The 17357-nt window shown below is 36.3% G+C and overlaps 1 protein-coding gene across 2 annotated transcripts in view; it reads right to left on the reverse strand.

The window, feature by feature from the left end:
• The window catches only part of NKAIN2 (sodium/potassium transporting ATPase interacting 2), a 519234-nt gene that overhangs the window by 282732 nt on the left and 219145 nt on the right, over positions 1-17357 (reverse strand). For both annotated transcript variants that reach the window (XM_053973640.1, XM_053973639.1), the window contains exon 2: positions 2534-2671. In XM_053973640.1, the coding sequence (XP_053829615.1) occupies positions 2534-2671 (138 nt within the window). The remainder of the gene's footprint in view (positions 1-2533; positions 2672-17357) is intronic.

Raw genomic sequence — 17357 nt, forward strand, 5'->3', positions numbered from 1 at the left:
CTCAGACATAAGGTAATTGCCTCTTTCTCTTTTTTTTTTTTTTTTTTTTTTTTCCCACATGTATATCAGCAATTACATGTTAAGTAATGTACTAGTAATAATCTATCCTTTTCTCACAGACTTAATGTGACCAGGTATAAGCTTGGAAGGGGCCTTTAAAAATACTTTAGTCCCCTGCCATTGGCATGGATATTTTTCTCTAGATTAGATTTTTCAAAGTCCTATCCAATATGGCCTTGAACACTTCCAAGGATGGGGCATACACAAATTCTCTGGCTGATCTGTTTCAGTGTCTTGCCATCCTCATTGTAAATATTTTCTTCCTTATGTTCTATCTAACCCTGCCTTCTTACAGTTTAGACCTATTGTTCCTTTTTCTGTCACTACAGGCCCTGGTGAAAAGACCTTCTCTGTCTTTCTTATAAGTCCCCTTTATATATTGAAAGGCTACAATAAGCTTTGCCCAGAGCTTTCTCTTCTCCAGGCTGAACAATTCCAAATCTCTCAGCCTGCCTCCAGAGGAGAGATGTTCTACCTCATTGACTGTTTTCATGGTCCTCCTCTGGACCTGCTCTAACAGGTCCATGTCTTTCTTTTACTGTGAGCCACAGAGCTCCTCTGTTGATCCAACTTAATAAAGGATTAAATTTTTATCACTGTCTTCTTATTCAAACAGTTTGTGATAACTGGCACATTCAGGTGTCTTTTATAAACTCTGAACAAGACAGCTCAATCTTAGATTGATTCTATCAAAATCAATGAGATGATGCAGAGAGTCAAACTCACAAAGCCAGATGGGCTCCACAGTTGGGGTGAGCTCTAAGAAAGATATGTGCGAAAATTAGTTAGAACAGTGTTGCACCAACCATATCATTCAGAAAGTCATGTGAATGCACTCAATTTATAAAACTGGTGTTCTTCCCCATTCACAATGCACTTATCATAGTAGCAGGCCATTTAAGTATAATTTTTTTGTTTAGTTCAGCTATCCAATTTATGCTCATGCTTCGTTTTATGCCAGAATAGTCTTGAGATGGAACATTTAACCCTTTTTCTTTAACAGATGCTTGAATTTTGCATTTTTATTTTCAAGTCTCTTGTACTGGTCAAAGTACCAGAAATTAAAGGAAACTCCAGTTCAAATGACTCCCAGTGTTGTAACTTGAAGGAAAACTAAATATTTAAGGCTTTCAACATACTTTTCAATGTTTACAGTAAATCTTTTGGAATATATTAGATTGTGTGCATGCATAAAGGCATTACACATGTGTATACAAATTTTCTGCATACAGGAGATCACAGAGACAGAAACACAGACACAAATGTTAATGTATTTCTCCCAGCATCACAGTAATGCAATATGGATGGTAGCACAGGGGTAAAAGCAAAATCTTTCTATATTCTGAGTGACTGCAGATTCAGTGGAGTAAACAGAGACAAGGGGTAAAGGCTTTAAACTGAAAGAGTAAACTGAGAAGGTTTAGATTAGAAATTAGGAAATCTTCACTGTGAGGCTGGTGAGACACTAGAACACATTGTCCAGAGAAGTTGTGGATTCCCAATTCCTGGAAGGGTTCAAGAGCAGGTTGCAGTGGAGTTTAAAGCAATCTGGTCTACTGAAAAGCACCCCTGCCAGGCTGGAACCAGGTGATCTTTAAGCTTGCTTCCAATACAAACCATTCTATCATTTTAAGATCCTCTTGTTTTCATCTGACATGAAAATATGGTTATGTATGGGCAATTTTTTCAACTCCTATCTCTCAAATGTATACAAGATTTACATGAATTAATAGTCAATTTTGACAGCAATATTGTTATGAAAATCTAACAAAAGGTATTCTGAATTACGGTATTTGGAGTTGCTGCTATTCTTTCTTTATAGAAGTACAAATGGCAAAAACCCTACAAATGCAGAGTATGAAAAGAGGATTTAATTAATACTGCATTATGCCAGATAGTACAGACATACTAAGTCTGTGTATAAGGGGTAACTAAATAAGGAAAGAAATGGATTAAAAATATTAATTAAGGTCCAAATCCTTATTTTCATACTGGAGACCTCAGTCCATTATTTCTTACCATAACACCATACCTCTCTTTCAGGTTGGATTATAAATTCTAGGAGGCATGTATGTAACAGATAAGCACTCTAGCAACATAAGTTAATAACAATAATGAGTAACTATAATGAATCATGCCTCTGATGGGGAGGTCCAACGTATCTAGGAAAGTTATGGCTAACATTTAGACTAGCTCTAAATTCCCCTAATACTGAAGACATTGTAATTCCTTAAGCTGACTTCATGTGGAAGTTCATATTGTCATCCACTTAATGAACATATTGACTTTTAAATTATTGCATGTGTCCCAAAAGCACAGTAAATAAATGTAAAAATGTTACAGAAGAAAATTAAACCAAGATAAGATTTCTATTTGCTTTAAGAACTATGCAGTTTGGAGTGTTTTTCTGTTTGTTTTTTTTTTTTTTTTTTCACATGCACATCAAAGTAAGTAAATGAAATTAAATACTCACTCCTGTTATGTAACGAGGTCTATACTGGATGGTTCCAAATAAGCCAAGTATGACTATAATAATGTGTATAAAATTTGCGAGGATGGGTGCCCACTGATAACCAAGGAAGTCAAATATCTGCCTCTCGAGCACAGAAACCTATGATTAAAAAGCAAAAGTACAAATCGATTAGAACAAACCAGAAAACATATATAAAGGTATTTCCCCTTCCCATATCCAAGACAATTGCTCTGAGTTAAAAAAATAGTTGTGAGCAGTAAAATAAGATGAGTTTGAAATGTTTCAACTTCTACTTTCAATGAAAGCTGTACTTCTCACTGGTTACTGAGTTATATTCTACCAAGATACAAAACTGTTCATCCAGAATGGTACGTTTGCAGGAGGAGAAACACAGATCACTCTTATATACACCAACAAATGTTTTAGGGTATCAGTGCTGAAAACCTGATAGGTTTATGACATCTTCTCAGCTACATTGTTTCCATTTACAACACCATCCTTTAGCCTGGTCCTGTCCTTTCCATGATTTCACTGCATTTTGATTTTTATCTCTTCTCTCTACCCCAGCTATTCTGTCAGTGGGCTTTTACCTGTAACCAAATACGTACAACTTTTTGACCTGATTCTACTGATAATGACTATAGTTTACTTTCTTCCATTGTCACAAACATCAGCTGAAGTATAAACTCCACCAAGACTCTCGATAAATTATATTAAAAGTCAGTTGAGGAACCATTCCAGGCTGATGATTACCGTTTATAAGAAAGAAAGAAAGAAAGAAAGAAAGAAAGAAAGAAAGAAAGAAAGAAAGAAAGAAAGAAAGAAAGAAAGAAAGAAAGAAAGAAAGAAAGAAAGAAAGAAAGAAAGAAAGAAAGAAAGAAAGAAAGAAAGAAAGAAAGAAAGAAAGAAAGAAAGAAAGAAAGAAAGAAAGAAAGAAAGAAAGAAAGAAAGTTTCATTAAATAACAGGTGACTATTTACTGAGTTTATGTTATGCTGTGGATGAACTGAATTAGTTTTATGTGCCAATCACTCTGTTTATTTAAAAAATAGCACCTTTTGAGATCAAGTACTAAATGAGTAATTAACTACTGCTTTTGTATGCTACAGCTACGGGAGAATTCTTCATTTTTATTGCCACAGTCCACTATCACCTGAACACTTTCTTTTTGAAGTTAAATAAGAAAACTTTTCATTAAAAGACAGCCTATATTCACATCAGCATTGCAAATGTAAAAAGGCTGTTAATTATGTGCTATGTACTGACACTTGTTGAACTTTGAGATGGAGACTGCCAAAATAATCCTGGGAAAGTTTGCCAGCCACATAATTTCAAATTTCAGTGTTCAGGTTTCATGTCAAACATTGAATTTCTCTTTTCAACAAAGACTCCTTTCACACAACGCATCCTTCTTATAACCAGTCTTAGTATTTTGACTACTATTTTATTTTATATATTTACTGAAAGAAATTATGTTCCTACATTGTCCAAACATTTCTGAACTATTTGTGCTATCCTATAACTCTCCCTAGTAGAGGAAAGTCACAGAATCCCAAGACACGTCTAATGGTGACAATGGGATGAAGAAATAAAGAAGAAATAAAAGGAAGATCAAGCTGTATTAGGAACTTCATGAAAACTCAGATTGTCTGTGCTTCTAAGTTTATCATTAAGAAATATTTCCTTGACTACAGACACAGTAATTTATATTAAAAAAAGGCCAGCATGTGGCATGAAGCAGTATTACATAGGTCAGTGTAAAGTCTATTAGGTGTATCAGCAAAAGACCTGTTACACCTAAGTGCTGTTAAACAGCTAATAGAGGGAAAATGTTCCCTCTGAGCACAGAGCTCTTATTTTCATCAGATAAACAAAGAGTAAATGAGAACAGCAAAGCAGTAGCAAAAAGAGTATAGACTGTACACTAGACTGCTTCTAGTTTAGTAACAGTAGAGATTCAGCAAGCAAAAAAAACAATACATGGGGAGATGCAAATCATTCAAACAGCAGGAGATCATCCAGTTAAGTATGCCAATTATAGATGGAAATTGCAACATGCTAGTTAGTTGTATAAAACGTAGAAAACCTCATATCCCTGACATGACTTCTAGTCAAAAATGAAACTGTGCTACCATGCATCAACATGTTTTATTTTGCTTGTCTTGGTGAAAGATGCAGTTCCACCAAAACTTGTTTATGGGACTACATAGAATAAATGGTTATTCTGTGAGAATCTTTCCCTTTCATACACCAATGTACTGTTTGGTTTCTTCCCATTACTAGCAATTCCTTCAGAACCAAACAATCACTCTCAGGTTTTGTGGTCATGTTGAACTTGGGATGAGTAAATACCAGAAAGCAGGGCATGCAAGACAGGGGGTAAATACAGAAGAAAAAGACATGTCTGCACCACTTCTGTCCATGTATATCTAGCTCTCATTTGCCACAGGCAGACTTGCTATTAGATTTTCTCACATCACTTCAAGGAATCAGCTGTGTGCAGGAGCTGCTGGATATGTGAAATGGCAGCACTCTGGTCAGGTATACACAGATGAAATGCTGTGGAAATGCAACTCTTAGAAGATCACACTAACATGGCAAGGTGCATTGTGGATTTATGTAATGGAAATTACAGGACAGAACTAGATCTTTATTCTCACTTCCTAAAGAGATGAAAGTGGAGAGAAACTAAAACTTACCCACAAACATAAATATAATACAGACTTTCTACATTAGTTATGTTTTAAAAAGTCTCACTTTGTGTTTCTAAAAGGAGAAAAGTGGAAAGTAGGACAAAGTAGTAACAAAGACTATTAAAAATAGTATTATGTAGCTTCCTCCTCTTCCACAGATGTCAGAATCATTAGGGATTTCCTTACATAGCAAGAGAAAATATAGATCTGATTTTGAAAGCATTTTATCCCTTTACTTCAAATTTTTTGGTTAAACAACTGCATTTCTTCAAATCATACCTGCTAGCTTCAAATGTTTAATGATGTTTCAAGGATATTACAGAGAGAAAGGAAAGAACTAACAAAGAAATACTAATTTTTAAAGTACAGGAATTTTCTTTCTTCCTCCTCAGGGGTTGGTATTGGCACTTTCAACATATTTGTTATTGACATGGGCAGTGGGGTTTCACGCACCTTCAGCGAGTTTGCTGGTGACACCAAGCTGTTTGGTGCAGTTGACACGCTGGAGGGAAGGGATGTCATCCAGAGGGACCTTGACAGGCTTCAGAGGTCCATTTGTGTGAACCTCATAAAGTTCAACAAGGCCAAGTTCAAGGTACTCCACCTGGATTCGGGCAATTCCAAGCACAAATACAAGCTGTGCAGAGAACGGATTGGGGGCAGCCCTGGGTAGACAGACTTGGAGTTGCTTGTGGACAAGAAGCAAAACACAAGCTGGCAAAGTGCACTTTCAGCCCAGAAAGCCAGCCCTATCCTAGACTGCAACAAAAACCAGTATGGCCTGCAGGGCAAGGGAAGGGATTCTGTCCTTCTACTCTGCTCTACTCCAGCTGGAGTGCTGCATCCAGCTCTAGGGTCCTCAATACAAGAAAGACATTGACTGGTTGGAACAAGTCCACTAAGGCCACTCACAGGGCTGGAACACCTCTCATATGAAGACAGGCTGAAAGAGTTGGGACTCTTCAGCCTGGAGAAGAGAAGGCTTCAGGCTTCTCTTCTAGCAGCCTCCCAGTAGCAAAGAGGGGCTTACAAGAAACCTGGAGAAGGATTTTTTAACAAGGGCTTGTAATGACATGACAAGGGGAAATGGCTTTAAGCTGAAAGACAGTAGGTTTAGATTAAATATTTGGAACTCTAAGAAAGTCTTTCTTGTGAGGCAAGGTATTGGAACATGTTGCCCAGAACAGTTGTGGACTCCTCAGTCTCCAGAAGTGTTCAAGACCAGGCTGGATGGGGCTTTGAGAAACGTGGACTAGTACAAGATGTCCCTGCCCACAATAGGGGTGTTGGAACTAGATAATCTTTAAGGTCCCTTCCAACTTAAACCATCCTGTGATTCTATGATTCTGGGAAAGAGTTTAAATTGAAAAAAGAAAAAAGGAAAAATAGATGCTTTGGATGAAAAAGTATAATATGGTTGGAAAAGAAAAATATGTTTTAGTTAAATTCCACTCTAATAATGCAGAGAACTCAGAATGTAGGGTTATGGACAGTCAGGTTCTAATGTTAGAAGATAAACATCCACCACATTGTCTTCTTTGGCAGATAATTTGATGTATTCACTGATAACATTACAGAAGACTTTATTTAAAGGAGCTATTTTACTAATGCGTTATTTTTTCCAGACTCTGGCAAACTGTTGTAAAAATAAATACAAAATAAAATGAACCCATATAGTGTCAAATTGGCATAGCTCAAAAACTATTTCCAGATTCTTGTCAGAGGCTGGTTGTTAATAGATTAACAGTGTTACTGACCTTGAGGGATCTATGAATTGAATTTCCAGAGGAAAATGAAAAACGTTTGGAGATGATTCTTAAAGTATATGATTGGACTAGAATTTCAGACAGGAACCACAAAGAAGAAACCAGTCAAAAGATGATTTATAACACAAACTCCAAAATGGAAAATAACTAAGTGCCTTTGCTCAGAAAGCTCCTTGAGAAAAAACTCAACCACGACTACTTTACAATGATATAGAATCTAAACTTTGCACTGATATAAATTAAAGTTCACATAGACAGAGACACATAAGAGGATATGTACAGCCCCTGCCAGCCAAGGTCCTTGGACAGCAAACACAGAACACAGGCACTCAGCGCACCAGGGCTGGGGCAGGGTCACACAACTGAATGGTGGTAACAGGCTCTCAGCAAACTCCAAAGGAAGAAGAGTATTAGCTTAAATTACAGTGCAGGAGAATTAAACAACCATGGTTTATATCATTGAATGGCTCACACTAAGAATGAGCTAAAGAAATTAAGCTCTAATCACTAACTCATTAAGACCCCCCAGCAAAACTGTGTTGTATCAGATGCTTTTTAAAGACTTTCAGTTCTTGCTCTATGGCGTAGAAAATTAAAAAGAGTCAAATAAATACAAGTATTTTTTGGCCTTTAGCTTGATGAATGAATGATTTCTAATGCTAAAGCCTGCCTGCATGAGTACAATATCCCCAGCTAACACTCCTCCAGCACTTCCATAATTTTGAGGCAGAATGCATTTATTTGTGCCAATCCTTAGAGAGGTTCATTTAATTTTTCATCAAAATTTCAGATAGTATCCTGAGATAGAGGGCCCAGTTACTCAGAAAATTCTCCACAGCCACCCAGCAGAAAAACAGATTAATATTTTGTAAGTCAAATCTATATGAAATACACATACACATCTGCAAGTTTGCATGCTCAGGGTAGATAAAAACTTTTTTTATTTCTTTTTTTTGGTAAGAAGAAAGGCAAAAAAGGCAACACTAAAATGAAAATGAAATCCTGTGAAGAGCTGCGGACACAATAGTGTTCTTGGCACATCTAATATAAACCATCAAAACCATAGCAAGAACAGGTAATTCAAGTTAAAATCAATAAGGAATTAGTTTTCACTTGTCCATTTGTTCCTCAAAGGAATCATGTATATAATACTAAGCCACCATCCTTAATCCATTTGATGTTGCTGAGAAAAGGAATAGGCCTTCACCACTCTTGATAAGAAGCTAATCATAGTTTTTAAAAATCCTATGTTGGACCACATTCCTGCATTGTACTGTACATAAGTAGATTTCTGCTGTGACCTACTAAGGACAACAAACCTCTCCTCAGGTACAGAGTGCATTCTTTGTCTCAGCTGTTGCCTTCCCTAACTGAGCACAGCAATAATAAAAAATGGCAAGTACAAGTTTCCTACAATAAGTTTGCTGTTATGTAATAGTGAGAAGCATATCTACATAGCATTGTACAGATAATTGTGCTTCAAATGGCTATAGTTTTTACTGTACAAGACCAAATTCACTTTTACTAATACTTAAAACAACAAAAATCCAGAATTTGTGAGGTACATTAGATTTCAATACTCTTGAAACCAGGAGAGTATTTCAGTTCATTTATTTGTTACTAAGTTTTGTATACAATTGCACACTCGATCCCAATGACTTGCTTAGATGGGTTAGAGCCTCAAGTTCTTGCCACAATTTAGATCACAAATACCAAAATCAGGGTACAGCAAATTGTATGTGTGTGTGCATATGTGTATGCTTTAAGACAACAGAATTTCTTGTGTCTGGTTGGCCACCAGTAGCAAGACTTAGAGATGTGTCAGAACACATTCTTTTGTGTGTCTGAAAGAAAACTTAAAAAATCCATCCCATGTAAACTCTTCTACCCATGAGATTATCAAGAAGTTAGTAGTTCAGCTACAGGATGAACTTTAGCAACAGGAGCTAAAAGTTTTAATCCCTGTAGTGTATTTTATTTTCTGTTCATGAATGCTTGTAATAACAATTTGTGAATTATTTAATATGACATATTTACATGCCACCAAACCCAGGGAGAGGTGCATAAAAGTGGTTTGCTCTCAAACTGGTAAGCTGGGTCAAGTTATGAGGTTCTGTTTTACCTTAAAGCCAAGATAATGTTATAACACAAAATACTCAGCTGCCAAGTGCCAGCAAGGGGGTGTAACAAGAAGGCTAACTGTGACTGTGGCCAAAGGAAGGATCGTGACAGATGGGTTAGTGACCACCAGTGGGAATTAGTTTAAAGACTGCCAACATAGGAGTTTCCTTCCATCTCTTTGGCTGACCCTTATTTCTCCCTCCATCTCTCTCTCTTAATCTTTCTCTCTCTCATCCCTGTCCACATCCTTCTAGCAAGAATGTTGAAGCACTGGCAGCCACACCTTGCTTTAAGGTGGCAAAATTCAATTTTACTGACACTGCTGAGAAAGCTTGAATCAATTCTAAATGTAAAAATGCTTTTGAATTAAGATTTAATAATAATTTATAATTGAGTAATCTGAATTGGCCTGCAGTAAAGCCTGAAGGCAAAATCAAGCATGCAGAGATCATTTAGAAAGATTAGCCTGATCAAATATTTTCAAATTGTTTCTGTCTTTATGAAAATATTTATCAATAAAATAGGTCTTGGTTACATTCATAAAAAGATATAACTAGTTTCTACACACTGGTTCATATTATGCTATATTACATCTGTAAACTAAGGAAAGATGTGATAATACTGTCATGGAATTTATAGAAGGAAGTATCTCAGGTATCTTCAGGTAGCAAACCTATCTTCTGTGTATGATTCTCAGACCAGAACAAACTCAGCTTAATACCTGAAAAAAAAATTACCCTATAACAACAGCAAAAAATTAGTCTCTAGTTCTCAGCAGGAATGGCACACCTGTAAGAAACCTCATTAGCCAAATTATTTTGAATGGAGTTGGCAGGGATCACTCATTATCTCATCAAGTCTGAGTCTCATCATAATAATAAGAACCAAGCATTTAGTATCAGAGTGAAAATCGAGAGAAAATAGCCAATCTAGAGTCACTAGTTGTTGTGTCCTGGTGGTTTTATTTGTATGCAGGCATATAAGTGTCCACAAAGAAAGAGAGAGAATGACATGGTGAGAGAATTTCAAGTAGTCCATACCAGAACTGTAAGGCACAGAGAACTCCTTTGTAATTTCTCATTCCACAACTAGACCTGGATAAGCAGAATGCTGACTTTACTGTCCGTACAGAAATCTCTCTCTTATGATTCTTCTACTGGAGTAATCGTTATTACACACAGAATATTTGAAGCACCTGCTACATTTTCATGCCTTGGCATCACCTGAAAACTGATATTTAAACTATGCAAATCACTTTATGGAAGAATGGTAATTGACATCAGTTATAGACAGAAAAGTTTCTACCTGCTGAACTTTGCCTATTACCTGTGTAAAAGCCATCCATCCTTAGGAAGCTCCAAGTACTGTGGAAGGAATTAAGGCATCTTATCTGCAGCATGGCTACCTTAGAGTCAGACTTGTCATCTGGTCCCTACACAGAGTCCAAGGGAGAAGCACAAGGTCTGAGATCTCATCTTCCAGAAGTCCAGTGTTCCCAGTTCCCAGCTCCAGAGCCTTTAAATTCAGTGGCAGCTGGGGAACACCAATTATTGTCTACAATGCAGTTCTACAAACATACATTTCTATCCAAAGCATCAAGGTTTTTGGTTTTTTTGGTTTGTTTTTTTTTTTGCCTTTTTTTTTTTTTTGGTTTTTTTTTGTTTTGTTTTGGTTTTTTGTTTTGTTTTGTTTTGTTTTGTTAATAAAGAAAATGTGCTATTCTCATAGGCTAGTTCAGTACTTAATTCAATTCAAAAATTTTTGCTTGGAAATGGCTAATTTGCATCATATTTCAATAGTTCATAATTTTTATTCAGTCTTTTTTGGAACATGATTATAAGGGGGAAAAGGCAGCATATGAAGCACTCTGTGCTGTCATTGTCATTATAGGAATATTCTAGGTCATTCTAACTCCCATGGACAGCTAGAGTGACTCAGTCAGACACTGCTCCCATTGAATATTTCAAGGAAAACACAGAGGTGGGTTTTTCCTGATTTTGTGAAACAATATATTTAAATGAGTAGGACCCAAAGTTTTCTGTTTTGAAAAAATACAAAACCAATCACCTGCCCCTGGAAACACAGCCTCTGTAATATAAGTAAGCAGTACAGATTATAGTCTCATTCTCTAGCCTTTTCCAACATTATCACTTCAATAAAGTTAAGAAGCAGTTTGATCATTCCTTTTCCCTAGCTCCTATTACAAATGCAATGAATATAAAGCTAATCCGTAATGAGTAATGTACTAATTAGGTGTGCTGAACTCCTTTTTAGTAGCCAATTCATGTATGGATACAAATATTTCCTTCTCTTAATACATTCTTTCTGAAATACTGTCTATTTGCATCCAAGCTTTATCAACTTAAAAACTAACAAATACAGAAAAAGGGAGAACTATAATAAAATTCCGACTTGGTGAGATGCACAGCTCTCCTCCTAGTCTGTCATACAGGAAAGTTAAAATAGATGCAAAGCTCTGACAAAAGAATAAACAAACAAGATGTAACTGTTATGTAGATATATTATATAGAGCTAATAGGTGTTAGTAGTGATGAGAATGGTGTAAAAATATACACTTCCATGCAAGTAGCTTCTCCAGAAAAAATGTATTTGGAATAAAATTAAAAGTTTCAAAAGAAAGGGAGGTTAAAAAAAGTAAAAGCAGTCAAAACAGTTATCTGAGAATAATTTACATCAACTTATTTGAGACTAAACTCAGATTTTTACTGGGTGTTTATTCTGTGTATTGAAGGCTAGTGTTGTGTCCTGGATTAAACTCATTTGCTTACCCAAACTATGCACTCAAGCACAGTGGCACATTCTCAGAAGACATGTTAATGATGACAATATTGTTAAATAACTAAAATAAGACTTTTTAAACTTTCCTCCATTCTTCATATGATAAAAACCTGACAAAAAATATTATACTTCTCTGTATTGAAAGAAGGCACCAGTTGGTACCTTAACATTGTGAGGAAGGCTGGAAAGGGCTGCCTAACAAATCTGCATGACTGACATAACAGTGTTTGTGGCAGGTTTTTTCTTCATAAGGAGAGCCATTCACATACAGTAAACCAAAAATTGGTTCCTTTTCAGATTTTATCCTCCACCCTTCTGCATTTGCCTTAGAATCCTTGTTTTCCCCACCTCCCAATTTGCTTTCTTTAATTCAGTGCCCACAGCAGTTCCTCTTGGAAGCAGCAAAAGCTATAATCTAGCCCTGCTGCAAGCTCTCCCCCAGCAGAGGCCTATCCCTGCCAATAGCTGTCATCATTCAAGTGGCACTTGCTGGCAAGACAGCACAGAGTTGCAGCAATTTCTTTCCACTTTTTCATACCTCATATCCCCAGCTGTTCCAAGGGGGTGATCACCTTGCTGGTTTCATGAGGTCTAGAAAACGCAGCAATAATTATTTTGCTGGCAGTGCTGAAGGCAGCCAACATCACTAAGGCAGGAATTGGAATGCAGCCCTACCAACACAGCAGAATCTACTCATTTGTTGCACTGAATATTTTGTTGTAAGAAATAATCATGAGCCTTGTGATAGACTATGAAAGGCAAATTACATTGCCTGAGCCAGAGCCTTCTACAGTGCCTAGCAAAAATAAAAAGAAAAAACAAACAACAAAACCCCAAAAAACCAAAACAACAGCAAATCCCAGAAGCAAAACCGAACCTGACAATTTTGGGTTAGCTGCTTAAATCTAGCCTTTTAAATGCCCTGGCTTGTCAGTAAATTACTGCCTTGAATTTACAAAAAAAAGAAAAAACAAACCCAATCTTCTATCTAGTCATGACCTGTCAAAAAAAAAAAAAAAGAGGTGTTTATAATTGATTTTGACCAATTTTGTGTATATTACACTAGGAGGGGAAGGCTAACAGTGTTCACTTTAATTTTATATCACATGATACCTTACAGAAAATTGTAAAAAATCTGACAGTCAACCTTTCTTCCTATAAAAGTATTAGTCAATGTTTTAAATGATGCATGTCTATGACTTTCTAATCCCTGCTAGAAAGAAGATTTTAATACAATTATTTGAGGGTAACTACAGCATCTTTTCCAAAACAAATTCCTATTATTAATGGAAAAATAGGAAAAAATAACATTTACATAACACCAAATGCCTGAGCATTTCTTAGTGGTATAGGTGACCTCTCTGAAGAGAGAGTATTTTTAACTCAAGGAAAAGATAATCTGATAATACTGTGCTTGCTGCCTCTCTGCTAAGGCAACAGCATACCTTTATGCAATGAATGCAGCACCTGCTGGTTCCTGCTTTGTGCTGCATGGCACTGCTTTGACTGTGGTAATGGCTTACCCAGTGGTTTGCCTCTAGCCTGATGACATTCTGATTGGAATTCCATTTACAGTGAAGATATGGGAAACTGCTGTCCCTGGCAAACAATACAGTTATGTGGAAAAGAAACTTCAGTTAGCAAAAGCCACCTTCTTTCTAAGCAGGAAAAAGTAACTGAAGCAGAATCAACCTCTTTCACCCATGCTGCTCTGTTACCTCAGCCAAGGAAAGAAAGGATCAACATCCATTCAAGATGCCCTGATATTGACAGGTAATTCTACATTGGAGAGAAGAAGGAATAGATAAAACTTGTGGACATCTGAGAATATAGGAGGAAAAACCAGGAGTCATCAAATTTTCCAGTAACATATCTCAGTATACAAAGTAAGAAAAAAAAAAAACAAAACAAAACAAACAAACAAAAAAAACTCCTTTAGGGTAAAGACAACTTTGTACTCTGGGAAACTAATCAAAGATATCTTAGATTTCTGTTGAGAACTGACAATGGTTGTCAGCACCAATAATATTTTTAGGGATGTTCATGTCCTTGCTTTTTGAGAAGCTTAGGTAAGAGCCATTTGTTCCTGCATAGCTGCTCTCCTCTAGACGGAACTGTCTTCCCTGCTCTGGGGACTGCTGCTAAACTGAAAGTCTCTTCTTCATCCCCTACCTAGCAGGTTTCACCCCAGACATGTCTGTAAAACCCTTTGAGCTAAGCAAATACACCTTCCTCTTGTAAGGATATTATCTTAGAATAGAAGCCACTGGCCCATCCCAATCATAACTTCTCTTTACAAAGCAGAGGTGAGGTCCAATCTACCTAATCTACATCTCTAGCTTCTACCCACATTTTAGGTATTGAATCTCCACAAAATTTCTGGTATACTAAATTAAAGTGTGTGTCACCTTAGGCCTCCAGAGGCAAATCCATTCTGACTAAGTGCAGGTACCTAAGCAAGACAAAATGAATATGATCCATCCATTTAATCTAAAAGAACCGTAATTATTACTGAATTAATCAATACATGTGATAGCCCAGGAATAGACTACTAGGTCTATGCTGTTCCAGGGACTGCCACAGATTCCCTATGGATTCAGACAAAATTTTTTAGCTTCAAGGTAACACAGTTAGGCAGTATTTAAATCCTGATCTCAAAATGGAGTCATATGGAACTGTAGATTTCATTGAGTTTCTCTAATTATTAAGTTTCTAGCTTAGTTAAGTAATCGTGAATATTTTATTTTCTTTAATCTGTAAGGTGAAAGCTGTTCAAAGGCAAGTATTAACTTTCAGCATTATTATACACTTCCTCTTCCACTCTTGCAAAAGTACGTCAGGAGTCAGAGGTGAGACCAACAAATGACTTGTCAACAATCATTGTGATGGAGTATAAATTTGCTCAAATACTATTTGACCAGTTTCTTCTCTTCCTGTATGGAAGATTACAGGTTAGATTGGGGGAAAAATTGATTAATGCAATTTGATATGGGAGAATTAACACTATTTTTGCTAAAAGATGTTAAGAATCAGTGACTGAACTTTCCCAGTATAACTTTCATAAAGCTTCAGCAATACTGAACACTTGAAGGAAGTATGTTTTAATAGGAAGTTATCTGGGAAAGTGCAGAAACTTTATGTCTATCCAAATCTGCAAGGTAGACAATATTAAAATTGCCACAATATTGTTGGAAAGGATATTACAACAGTGAATGAGTAGGCATCAAAATGATGGATGAAATAAAATCCTGATAAATGCAAAATAATGTACCTCCACGGGAAAGAATATTTACCATACACAGTCGATGATTCTAAATTAACAATCACTCCTCAGGAAATTATAAAATTATTCCAGAAAATTAGCATTAAATGTCAGCTTGATGATAAACAAACCCCAACTTTTAGAAATCATTAAGAAAAAATGGGCAATGAAACAGAACACTGCACTATCGAAGAGAGCACCACACTTGCAACAGTAAATACAGTAAAGCTGGAAAAGTACAAAGAAATATAATAGGGATTATCTGAATAGTGGAAGATTTCTACTGAGGACAGACAAAACCAATTAGGACTCTTAAAGTCAGAAAAGAGAGCTGTAGAGGAATATGAAAAACTCTTAAAAATCAAGGATTACATAAAATAAATAGGTAAGGAGCAAGTTTTATTACTTTTTCTAGCACTAGCCATAGAGGCAGTTGGCTGCAATGAAGTGAGAAAAATTGAAAAGAAAAAAGAAATATACTTTTATAGGGTTAATAATGAACCTGGAAAATATATTTTCACAGGCTTTTGTGTTTTAGACAGAAAAAAATGTAGATAATTTCATGGAAAATTAGTCCATTGATAGCAGATAAAAATGATGGTCTAGCTACAGCCTTTGGTTTAAGAAGTCTCATAATTACCAACTGCTGAAAGCTGAGAGGGTAAATTGAAGGAGTGACCATGCTCTACAGGGTCCTGCACTGTTCACTAGGCAACTGCAACTGTCTGCTGCTTGAGGCAGATTTCCGTGCTTAGGTGATCTTTTGTTCTCATCTAATATAGCTTCTTTATCTTCAATTTGAAACAGCTTTCAGGTTTGGGTTTGATTGGCTTTTTTGGTGTTTTTGGTTTTTTTTTTTTTCAATTTAAACTGCAATGACATGACTGCAAAATCACAAACCTTATTAAAATTATGCCCATTGATGGCATACGAGAGTATGTATACTTATGCTTAAGTCACAGAACATTATGCCATCAGACACATGAAGTCTGAAGTGTTAAGATTTAAATTGGGTCAGGAACAAACTCAATATGATCTACAATCATACTGCCTGAACTTATTTATAAAATGAGTTTCAAAGATTATAATTTTGGAGACATTCCTTGTTTACATTTCAGGAACTCTGCAGGACAATCATCTCTTTCAGGTCCTGTAGAAAGCTGCTCTCTAGTGGCTAATGGGAAAGACCAAGAATTAGGAGAGTATAAAATGAAATCACTTCCTTTATTTACAAATCCTCATTCATTTGTTTTCATTTTCAGCTTATTGCACACATACATAGCCATGATTTTGAACAGCACTATTTCAAAACTTTTGAATAATACTGTAAAAGGCTCCATCTACGTAGACGTCAAGATACAGGGGGAGCAAAGAGGGAGGGCAAAGCTGAGGAACAACTCATTTTATTTGTGGATAAAATGAGACTATAAGAAATCAACCTCAAGCTTGGATTTAGTACCATCACCTTTGTGATGGGTAACTTTGTCTATCCTGGGATAGTTATTGCAGCGCTGATCCTACTCAGCTATTCCTCTTCAACTATTCACATCCTCTGTGGTCATTAGTAAGCCTACATATATAATTAAATAAATTTGGAATTCTGTAACTATGCCTCTTATCCAAAGACTCTTACAAAACACCACTATCTTAATTTTAAAAATAAGGACTTGAAGAACACATAGGCAACAGATCTACCAAAATTCACCCAGTTGAATACACCAGCATGGAGCTGACAGTGAAGTCTGCAGTCTCTGCACTGAAGACAACTGTTAGGTGGCACCTTTCTTTTGTTATCAAGAACCTAAAGAGAGACATCTATCCATTTATAATAAACATCTGTTTCTAATATTATTATCTGGCTCTAATAATGTATGCCATGAAAAAATGCAAGACTGTCAGGTACATTAACAATAAATTGATAGTACTCCTTAAGCTTGAAAAGCATACAAAATATGAAGAATTCCTTATCCTAATGAGCCCCTTCATATCAGCATAGCTAGCATGGCACTAAGAGGTGACACATCTGGTAGCTGCTATGGGACACACCCCCACTCAATACTGACACTGCAATAAGAACAAACCAGTCAGTGTATTTTAAAATGAAAAAAATATCTCTCAGATATGGCAGATTAGTGCCACATTATGCAAGCTGGAGCACAAGACAGAAGAAGTCTTTTACAAGCT

Source organism: Vidua macroura, chromosome 3 (assembly GCF_024509145.1).
Source record: "Vidua macroura isolate BioBank_ID:100142 chromosome 3, ASM2450914v1, whole genome shotgun sequence".
Taxonomy (NCBI): domain Eukaryota; kingdom Metazoa; phylum Chordata; class Aves; order Passeriformes; family Viduidae; genus Vidua; species Vidua macroura.